At 37.0% G+C, this 11,543-nt stretch overlaps 2 protein-coding genes across 2 annotated transcripts; one reads left to right on the top strand and one right to left on the bottom strand.

Annotated features, from left to right (window-relative positions):
• Positions 1-3,066: 3,066 nt before the first annotated feature.
• Positions 3,067-3,951, top strand: LOC100533498 (cocaine- and amphetamine-regulated transcript ch4). Its single transcript, NM_001204780.1, is given in 3 exon segments — positions 3,067-3,261; positions 3,447-3,530; positions 3,796-3,951. Coding segments are annotated over 3 exon segments (324 nt in total). The 5' UTR covers positions 3,067-3,129; the 3' UTR covers positions 3,904-3,951.
• A 3,169-nt stretch (positions 3,952-7,120) lies between these two features.
• On the bottom strand, positions 7,121-10,964 carry LOC101169927 (interferon-induced protein with tetratricopeptide repeats 2). Its single transcript, XM_004068235.4, has 2 exons — positions 10,701-10,964; positions 7,121-8,638 (listed from the first exon to the last, which is right to left on the bottom strand). Exons 1-2 carry the CDS (start codon positions 10,703-10,705, stop codon positions 7,339-7,341), a joined length of 1,305 nt encoding a protein of 434 aa, XP_004068283.1. The 5' UTR covers positions 10,706-10,964; the 3' UTR covers positions 7,121-7,338.
• Between the last annotated feature and the right edge of the window lie 579 nt (positions 10,965-11,543).

An 11,543-nucleotide genomic window follows, 5' to 3' on the forward strand; every position in this document is an offset into this window, starting at 1 on the left:
TGCTCTGTCAGTCACACCAGTTCAGGTTTGTGGTTCACAGCTGTCGGCATTTTAATAAATAGCCCCTTAGTCTATTGACGTGTCTGCTTTTCAGTTCTTCTGCTCTGTTTTTTCACTCTTTTGTTGCTCCCAGGGTTTTTTCATGTTTCAGTTTATTTATCAAATGTTTTAACCCTTGTGCTATCTTAGATGACCCCACCCTTACTTTGACGTGTTATTCCTACCATGACAAAGGTGGATAAAGGTGGAAAGATTTCATTCATGGACACCAGTGAAGATCACAAATCATTGAAGAAAAAAGGTTCAGCGCACTGTCTAGTGGGTCTAGATGACCCAACTCCCAATGTTGAGGTACCTAGGATAGCACAAGGGTTAAGATTCTGTCATCAAGCCTCCACCACCAGTTCTTGACAGAGTCATTAAAACAAACGCAATTTTTTGTTTAGTGAATGTAATATTTTTCCCAAACATCTAGTGAGATATGTTTGTAAATTACTCTAAATGTCAAACATATAAGAACAACTTAGAAAGACGGCTTCAATAATTACTCCATCTTCCTCAAAGAAAGGACAGATATTTTATAGATATTGGAGAACAAAAATGAGAAAGAAATCTTTTAATGGGTAATATCTATGTACAATCTCTAATGTCATTTTTTTCTTTATTTGTAAAAATATTTTTATGAATTAAAAGATTTCATCCAATGGTTTTTGGCTTAAAGCTGCAGGTACTTTGTGTTTTGTTAGAAAACATTTTTGGATGTTTAAACAAAGATCTTTTAGTCCCATGATAATTGGGTGTCACTTAAAGTTTTTAATATTCCCACTTTGCACCCAAAAAAAAAAGGCTTTGTAGAAAAAAAACAATTAAACAGTGGAAACTTGTTGCGCCCATTTTGTTTGGGGGGGGGGGGGGGGGGGGGCGTCATAGACTTAGCATTTGTTTCTGTGTTGTCCCAACCCAAGTCATTTTTTCAGTTGGACCTACATTATTTTTGTTAATAATTTATATTACACTTTTGTGTTACATCAACACACATCATTTCAGTTAAACTGACTTTTTTTTTTTAGTAGAATCAATTTTTTGAGTTGTCTCAACACAATTTCGGATAGGCTGAAATCATAGAAAGGTTTAGCTCCAAAATGACTGTAATTTCAATGCTTTTATTGTTGAATTGACAAATCTGATAAACCCTTTTTAGAATTACGCATCCAAATTAAATATTAAAATATTACACATCAATACACACCATTACATTGCACATTTATTAAAGGTGTGTAAAACGTAAACATGCAGGTATAAGTCTCGATCACATGACCAGACTAAAAAAAATTAAAAATCATTTGTTCCAGGACACAACCCGCATTTGATATGAAGTTGTGTCTTTTGGTTTAATTACAGTAAACTAGTGTTTATACTTCTCCAGCCTGAAAATACTTTAATCGCTAGCTTCCACATTGTTGACACTTCCTGTTGGTTTGAGCCAGGTGGCTGAAAGGGTTTAATTCCTTTTCAAACGTTCAGGGAGTCACCTACCTTTGCCATATGGTAAATCTGCCCCTGGTAAGATTCATTCATTTTTAGTGAGTGTCACTGAACTGGACAACACAAATTTAATGAACGTGTGTCGACTGTTAAAGCCTCTATAGTTGGCGCTGACGTAGACGGTGACGCAGAGACTCCGAAGGTCGCAGCCCTTCCTGTCAGCTGCCTTCAGTGTAACAGTCTGCCAACAAAAGAAGAAGAGGCAGCAGCACAGCAAACCATCATCAAATAAAGACTGAACATTTTTCAGCATTACATCTAGATAGAAACCATTTGGGGTTTCTTGGTTTTCTTTTGGAAGTCAAATCGAAATGTACCAGACTAAAGTGATAGAGTAAGGAACCTCGGTGTGATTCTAGATGCACATCTTAGCTTTGACCAACATGTGAACCAAGTAACTAAATCTGCATTTTACAATCTGAGGAATTTTGCCTCAGATTGAGGAATTTAGTGAGACCCTTTCTCTGTGGAGCCAGTGCTGAAATCTTAATTCTTCTTTTATTACATCAAGATTAGATTACTGTAATGCCCTCCTTTCTGGGGTAAAGAAACCGCTCCTAATCGCCTGCAGCTAGTCCAGAACTCTAATGCTCGCCTTTTAACGAGAACCAGGAAGAGGGAGCACATTACACCAATCTTAAAATCTCTGCGCTGGTTCCCTATCAGCTTCAGGATTGATTTTAAGATTCTTTTAATAGTTTTTAAGAGTGTTCATGGTATTGGCCCTTCTTTTATATCAGATTTGCTGTTAACTTATGAACCTCCTAGAGCCCTTAGATCATCAGGTGCAGGCCTGCTAAAGGTCCCAAAAAACCACAGTGAGGCCTCATTTAGATACTATGGGCCTCATCTGTGGAACAGTCTAGCTGAGGATGTGAGGGCCTCATCCTTTGTCGAGGTTTTTAAAAAGAAATTAAAGACCCATCTATTTAATTCCGCTTTGAATTAGATCTCATATGTGGGATCGAAAATTCTTACTGTTATATTTATGGTATTTTACTACATTTGTTTAATCTTTGTGTGTGTTTTTTTATCTATTTATTTATTTTTTATTTTAACATCTGAACTTGTTCTTTTTATATTTCAGGTGTTTTAGGCTTTTTATGCATGTACTTATTTTAATCTTTGACAATTTAGCTGTTTTTAAATTTCAACTTCTCTATTTATCACTTTTACATTTTAAACAGTTTTCAAGTGTTTTCTCACCCTTGGCCCAACTTAACCAAGCAACATAAGAACAATTTTCCATATTTGCTTCTAAATGCACTCAAGTGTGAGAAAGTAAAAGGAGATGCAGAAACATCTGGCTGCAGCTGAGTCACAGGAAAGGTTCATCCGGTGAAAACCTCCTGCTGGACTCGCGTTCAGGGGGAATAATGTCCTGTTTGACAAAGCACAGGTTGCGTCCCCAGGTGACCTCGGAGGTGAGCGGCCTGATTGTCTCGTTATCGGAGTAAATACGGTCCGAGTGACATCAGAGCGGCTTGTGTATAAAGCCTCCTGGCTAAAGCACAGTCACCCATTCAGCTGGCAGACTTTTACCTTCTTCAGCCACTGTCACCAAAGCCCAGAGTCTTCAGCACCATGGTCAGCAGCAGGATGCTGCTCCTCAGCGCCTCCTGTTGGTTGCTCGTAGCTTTGGGGAGCTGTGAGGAGCAGATGGAGGAGCGGTCGCCTGAGTATGAAGCCTTCAAAACTCAAGAGGAGAAGGAGCTGGTGAGCTACATCTCATTTTAAAATGGCTGACATGAGTACTATCAAGTATAAAAAAATGACTTCTTTTGATTATTTCCATATTTTAATTAGGAGACCAAATTATATGAACGTTCTTTTCTGACATTTCCATGAGTGTTTTTTTTTAACAGTTCACGTGTGTTTGTGAATTTATGTTGTGTCTTCAGATTGAAGCTCTGCAGGAAGTTCTGGAGAAGCTGAGGAACAAACAGCTGCCCTCGTCAGAGAAAAAGCTGGGCTGGCTTCCACCTGTGAGCAAGGGTTTTCTTTAATGACAGCAAAAGCTTAAAGTCTCTGATCATCTTTTGATCTATTTTCAAGGTGTTCCCAGTAGTCTTTAAATTCTTAATTTGACATTTTAGCCAAAATCAAAAAAAAAACCTGTGTCATATTCTGGGACAGTTTCTGCAGAGTGGAGTAAGCCCCCCGTCCCTCCCCATTGGATAGAGCTATTTGTGATTTCTAAAACACAAATATGCTCTTTTTTAAAAGTCTTTGTTTTTGTCTTTGTGTCAGTGTAATACAAGTGAGCAGTGTGCAGTGCGGAAAGGCGCCAGGGTCGGGAAGCTGTGTGGATGTCCCAGAGGGATGGAGTGTGACTTCAGCATCCTCAAGTGTCTGTAGGGCTCCACATTTAAAGCTGTTGATGATCCAAAAAGAAAATAAAGTTTTTAAAAACATCGGCTTTCTTGTTATAGATCTGTACACTCCATCAATCTTATTTTAGCTTCAATAATATTCTCATTAGTCCAATTCTGCCATCAAAATATTCTAAAATTAAGTGTATCAAGCAATGAATAAAGACGAAAAGTCAAACCAATGTGGCTCAAACAGTAAATTTAAATATTAATTTATTTAAAGCCTGAATGTTAGTTTGAATTGATCCAAATCATTAGAATATATAAAACTTTGCCAAATTAAAAAAAATACATTCACAACATGAAGAGATTGACCCTATAACCATTCACATCATATTTAAAATATTTCTAAGTTCCATGTCTCATTAGCATAATCAAAAATTTTCCTTAAAAAACAATTGTATAGAACTTGCTGTTTTCTGCCCTGTAGTTCATCATTGTTCCACTAGGGGCAGTAGAAGAACTTTTTCTGCTCATTTCAAATGTCCACTTCCAGGAAATATTGAAAAACACCTTTGGTGGGAAAATGTTTTGCTTATTTTCAACAAAACAATGAGAATAACTCATCTATTGTTATTCCTTTTTTTTAGAAGAACGACGCAACGTTGTTGGTAGAATTTTATATAATGCAGTTATAGCTTGATAAAAATGTGTGGATAGAATTTGAGACAATTATGCCGGGGCTTTTTTCCTAGTCCTCGACAATATTTCTCCATCAGAAACAAACGTGAGCAAAAACTTACCAAATTATACAATGAATCATAATAAACACTATCTGTGTCTTATACAAAGTAATATTGCATAAACATTACATAAAAATTTATATTAAAAAACACACACACGCATACACACACACACACACACACACACACACACACACACACACACACACACATATATATATATATATATATATATATATATATATATATATATATATATATATATATACTGTACATATAAATTCAAGGTGAAAGCATGAACAAATTTATAAAAAGGAAGGAGAGGAAGAAAACTGGTTTAGAGGAACTGTTTTCTTACATGTCCATGAGTTGTACTTTTCTTTTTTGTTCTTGCTTTATTGAATAAAATTTATTCCCGTTTGACGTGTAGAAATTGAATAAACTTTACAACACAAAGTGATCAGGTCAAACCAGAATCAGCTTAAAGTGAATAAAGAGAAATGGAAAACCAGATGTCTATTTGAAAAATGGACATTGACAATCCGAAAAACGTTTCAAACTCAGAAGTATATATTGTAGATGTGAAAAAAAAATACTGAAAATTTGAAAAGAAAAAAGACTGACATCGACTGACAGAGGTTATGGTAACATAATTTCAGCTCTGTTGCATGTTTTGTTGGTGCCATCCATGTGTCTTTCAATTTCAATTTATTTGTTTAGAGGATAAGCCCCTTGAGATGTGTCATCTCGTTTTCAAGGGGGTCCTCAAAATACAACAAAACAAGCAAATAAATAACCGACAGATACAGCTGAGTTTTACATATATCAAAACAGGACAAAAAGAACTTAAAATTTACAAGACAACAAACAGGCACACACACACACACAAACATAGACATTTAATGCACCTACTAGTAATTAATAATTAATTTAAGGTAAGGAAATAAAATAATAAATAAAAGGCAGAAAAGAAATCAAATTAAATCAAAAACAGTTACATGAGTGTTGAAGATGAACTAAACAGGCATTTTTAAATGCAAAGAATGAGGTTAAAGAGCGAATGGATAGAGGAAGATTGTTCCAGTCGGAGGGAGCCTTATAATTAAATGAATATTTTCCAATTTGTTTTTTAACTCTTGGAACAGCAAAAAAAATTTGATCTGCATGACGTAAATTATAAGAAGACTGAAAAGGAGTTAAATATTGTTTGAGATAGTCTGGATAGCTAAGGTTAATACATTTGAAAATGAACAATAGCCAGTGAAAATGACGTCGAGAGGATAGGGGAAGCCAGGACAGTTGCTGAAACATAAGACAGTGGTGAGTTCTAAATGGACAACGAAGAATAAACCGACACAAGCTGTTATAAATAACGTTCAGTGGTCGGAGGTTAGTGAGAGTAGTGTTTTGATAAATGATGTCACCATAATCTAAAGTCGGGATAATCAGTTGTGAGATGATTTTCTTCCTGACTGAGAGACTAAAACAATTGATTGATAGATAAAGTAATTTTAAACGATACGAAATTTTGTGGACAATGGACTGTATATGAGCACTAAAAGAGAGAGGAGTCAAGCCACAAACCAAGATATTTGAATTTTTCTGCTACTGAAATAAGTGACATGTCCAGGTAAGTTAAATGTATTTCACTTGCAGCTACAGGACGTAGTCTTTTTTGAAACAACATAAAATAGGATTTAGATTTGTTGAGTAGAAGTTTATTGGATTGTAACCACAATTGAACAGAATTAAAATCATGTTGAATTGAATGCTGAATGTCAACAATGTTGGATTTAGAGGAGTAAATGACAGTATCATCGGCATAAAGTTGAATATTGCTGTAAATGCATTTAGTTGGAAGGTCATTAATGAAAATAGAAAATAAGAGGGGACCGAGTGCAGAACCTTGTGGAACGCCTTTGTCTACGCTTAGAAAGTTGGAATAGCTGCCATTAAAAAGCACACACTGCTGACGACGATGAAGGTATGAGTTGAACCAAAGGAGCGAGGATCTATCAAGGCCAATTGAATGAAGTTTGTCCAGTAACAGATAGTGATCTACCATGTCAAAAGCTTTGGTAAGATCAATAAATAAGGCACCAGTTAACATGTTATTATCAAAACCAGAGAAAATATCATTGGTGAATTTTAACAAAGCTGAAGTTGTGGAGAAATGCTTTCGAAAACCGGATTGGAAAGGAGATAGAATATTATTAAGTGTTAGGTATTCTGAAAGTTGATTAAAGATAATTAATTGCCCATTCCCCATTAATTGTTGGGTCATCTAGACCCACTAGACAGTGCTCTGAACCTTTTTTTCTTCGATGATTTGTGATCTTCACTGGTGTCCATGGATTACATGAAATCTTTCCACCTTTATCCACCTTTGTCATGGTAGGGAGAACATGTCTATGTAAGGGTGGGGTCATCTAAAATAGCACAAGGGTTAAGCTAATCCTGATTGGAGCCCCTACAGGACAGCTATTCCACAAGGAACCGTGTAAATAAGGCACCACAGTCTGTTTTTGTTCATCATGATTTAATCTTAAAAAAAGCTTCAACAAAAGCAAGTTGCAAAATGTGGCCTCTTATTTCTAAACATAAGAGACTTTGTAAAAGTTTGTTCTCCGTACATTTGGTTTTTGGCTAGAAATTTCAAAATATGTTTTGGCACATTTATGTGCAATTTTACAAAATGCTGCCCAGTTTCTTTGACTCCTGAGTCATGAAACTATGACTCAGAAACTAGGACCATGCAGGTTTTGCAGAAACTCGTGTATTTCTCGGGACCTTGGGTGCCGTCGTTCTGCAATCTTCTCCAATTGGTTGATGCTTTTCTTGCGAAAATATGTAGTGGTTGGAACCAGTGCTGCTTTCTTGTGGTAATGTATCGACTCATCCTCTTGCTTTTTGAAGAACAAGTGTCTTGCGTAGATGCTGAAAAGCATTTGTGAGCCTTCAGGATCCAGATCCTTTTCTAGCAGCTCCCTGAAAATCTCCTCAGCTCTTACTTGGTTAAACTTTGCATATATTTCTGCAATTGATATTTGCATTTTCAGCGAGGATTCGGGGTAAAGAGCAACCACGTCCTCGCACACACTGATCCCTCTGTCGAGAATTTTGGGGTCGGGAGAGCTTTTCTGGACAAATATCCTCCTTCTGTAGCAGATTGCTGCACACCTTTTTATGTATCGTGAGTCAGGTTGCCTTTGCAAAGCCTCTTCTGCTAAATCGATGGCCTCATCCATGCATATGTACTTTCTGAACAGCCTCAGTAATGGGTCAAGGCCACTGTAGCTGCTGTCTGGCTTGCTCAAGATTTTTCTGGCCAGTCCTCTGGCTTCATCTTCAATATGTTGGCCTTTTGCACCCCGTGCGTGCAGGTAAAGAGCTGCAAGGTGCAAGTTCTGTGGGTCGTGCTCTTTGGCAATTTTCATTTTCTCCAAAATGTCGACTCCCAGACTTTCCATTCTGTGCTTATAGCCATTAACTAGTCCCAAAACGCGGCCGGTCTGCCATTCCACCATGTCTGGCTGCATCCTGACAGCTCTGTGGAAGTATTCTGTTGCTAGCTGCCCTTTGTCAAACCACATCAGGGTCCAGGCCTTTTCTGCACAGACCTCTGGGTGCAGCTCCTCCTGGTTAGGAGAAGGGTGTGCGTTCAGCAGAACGTCCACCTTACTGAGGTAATCCTGGCTCTTTGATCGATCCCCCAGAAGATGGTGCACGTAGGCCAGGTTGCCATAATTTACCACCAACCAGGGACCGTCATCAGACACAGTGTTCCTCATTTGGCTGAAGGCCTCAGTGGCTCTGCACAAGAATCTCAAGGCTTTCTCCTCACAGCCCAGCTGGTAATGAACAAACCCCTGCAGGTTGTAGATGTGACCCAGCCAGCTAGACCCACCCTCTACACCGATGTCCTCCAGTGAGTCCCTGATGAAGCAGAGCTTGGACCTGCTGGCGTTCAGATCCCAGGTGAAGTGACACTCCAGGTCCTCCAGTTTGGACTCCTCCAGGGAGGAACTCTGAGCAGCACTGAGGGACAAAACCACATGAGTCCCACATCAGAGGAGCAGTCTGAAGTTTTCTGCTCTAATCACTTTAAACCTCATGAAGTGGAAGAAGCAGAGAGACAAAGGCAGCGTCACAAGTTAAAAACAAAAGAATCCAATTGTTGTCTTCAATAAAACACCTTTAACCCTTGCGCTATCCTACAACCCCACCCTTACATTGACGAGTTCTCCCTACCATGACAAAGGTGGAAAGATTTCATGTAATCCATGGACACCGGTGAAGATCATAAATCATTGAAGAAAAAAGTTCAGCGCATTGTCTAGTGGGTAGATGACCCAACTTCCAATGTTAAAGTGCCTAGGATAGCACAAGGGTTAAATGTTAGTTTAACTTGAAGAAAATGTGAAACTTTGAACATTTGAAAAAAAAAAATTCTCATGCTGATCATCTTTTGATCCATTTTCAAAGCATTCCCAGTGGTCTTTTAGTTATGACGATACAGTATTTAGCCAAAATCCACAAACCTGGGTTGTTTTCAGAGTTTCTTCAGAGCTGCAGTCATTTTTAAGTACCTATAATTTATTGAGGTATGAGACTTTTCAACTTTTTAAATGTAGATGTTTGATACAGATGGTGCTACATGGACTTGCCTTACCTCCCATGTCTGACTTTCTTAAGAAAAGAGCTAACAGTGCTTTCAGAACCAGAGCCTTTTCTAGAGGGGACTGTTAAGGTCCAAACAGGAAAACTGCATTCGGACAAAACGCTCTGTCTGTAAAAGCCAAGAAAGTCTGGAACAGTTGTCCACTCCCTGTAAGAGATTGTCCTGCCTTACAAAGATTACAATAGTCACCTTAAGCATTTGTTGAAATAGAACAAAACAGTCATGTAATCATTGACTCCTATGCCTTTACTGTTGGACTGTCCTGTTGTTCGTTTTTCTTGTAATTTTATGCTAATTTTAAGTCTTGGGTTTTCCACTGTCCTGTGATTTGCTTCAATTATGACTTTACAAACTGATCTTAACTTTTTTTATAATACTGTCTTGTGTTGTGCTTTTCTGTGCTTTTCACAGGATGTGTGTGTGTGAGATTTATTGTCCTGATTTCCCTGTGTAACTGCCAAAGGACTACAGTTTGAAATTAGCATTGTTGCTCAAATCTGGTAAATTGATATCAAAGACTCTGAATAGGTGTTCATCAAAGTACATGGTCCCTAATAAATGATAAATAATTTAATGAAAAAAGTCAAAATGGGTATTATTGATACATGCTAACAACACTTATTTATTGAATGAAATCAACTAAAATAACGGATAACTTTAGAATTAATTTGTAGTGTTTTGTTTTCTTAAAAGTTTGCTTAAGTTATTTATTTGCCGATGATAATTGCTTGCTTTATTTCTGGTTAAAGTATACATATGTCAAAAGCAGGTATACCATTTTCAATAATTCCTTTGCTGACGCATAAAAACAGCCATTGAGAGAAATTCAAAATTAGGAAGAAAAGAAGATCAAGAAATATCCGTTTTTTCTTTTATCCTGAAATTCCACTTTATCTGTAGAATGTTTGATGGACAGTGATAAATATCACGTTTTGGTCGGAAGAACCCAAATACCCTAATAAAGACGCACTCCAATGAAAATTGTGTTTTGGGAGTTTTTAACGTGTTCTTGTAGCATTCTTCTCATGATGGAGGACACATGTAAAGAATATTAAGATCAAAATTTCAGGGTATTCCTTTATTCAAATAGTTGTGAATCAGGAACAAACAGAAAAATGTTGTTGGAAAAAGCTTGTAGTTTTGGCAAAGAAAATATAATGGTTAGGCTATAAGAGGTCATCTTTTGATCTATTTTAAAGTAGATCAAAAGATGACTGAGTGGGACTTTGAAGCACAAAGATTTCGATTTGATCAACATTGATGTGTTAGAAAACAGCGGAAAACTTAATGGAATTTGGATCAAAGTAAAAACCTGTTTAACTGTGTAAACCAAAGCTCTAATCTGGATTAATCGCATGTGCATCATAGATCATAATGTAACCAAAGGTAACTAAAGAGTGCAGGTATGCAAACACTCACCTCATCTTCAAGCGATCAACTCTGAGAACTAACAACCTCTTTGGTGTGTGCTCTTTTTTTACTTGTCATAAAAAAAAAATCAATGTTCAACCTTTGAGCTGGTGTAAATGACGTCCTTTCCAACTCTCCTTTAGGAATTTTCTCCTTAAAATACAAATAATTAAAATCCTGACAACAACACCGAACATTCAGATCTGGATGGATTTGTTTCTCTTCAGGATCAACAGTAAAAGTCGATCTGTTTAAAACAACTTCAATACATTTTGCTTTTACTTTGTTAAAAGACTCTTGTCAGTGACTTCCTGTTGTTAGGCAGATTCAATCTGACCAGCCCTTTTTTTTATCTGCTGGTTTGAGTTATCAGCCTGTTTCTGCTCAACAAAGTCCAAAAGGTAAGTGGTTTGTTTCACAGTGTTGTTTCTGTAGAAATGTTACCCACCACAGGAAGAAGAAAAGGCCGTTCTTACATTAATACAAAAGCTCTTGAATTAGTTAAAAGAGCTTTAAAGTAAGATTTAATGTTATATTTATTATTTACCTAAATTGAGTGTTTTATGGGGTTAAATAAGGATCAGCTTAAAATGAAGGAAAAAACAGACAGGTACATTCAAATAAATAAAATTTTAAATTTGAAAAAATACAAAACACTAAAAAAAAACTTTTAATCTAAAACTATTAATAAAAAATAAAAGCCATTTTAAGCTAATGCTAATTTGACCTGATGACTGAGAACCGGGCCGAGTCAGTGTGACATCACCCATAGGAAATGACTTATTTTTGGCTCCAACCAGTCGCCACATTTTTTTAGAATATGGACACTGCCATGTTGCAGTGGATTGGTCC

This window comes from Oryzias latipes, chromosome 4 (assembly GCF_002234675.1).
Source record: "Oryzias latipes chromosome 4, ASM223467v1".
Taxonomy (NCBI): domain Eukaryota; kingdom Metazoa; phylum Chordata; class Actinopteri; order Beloniformes; family Adrianichthyidae; genus Oryzias; species Oryzias latipes.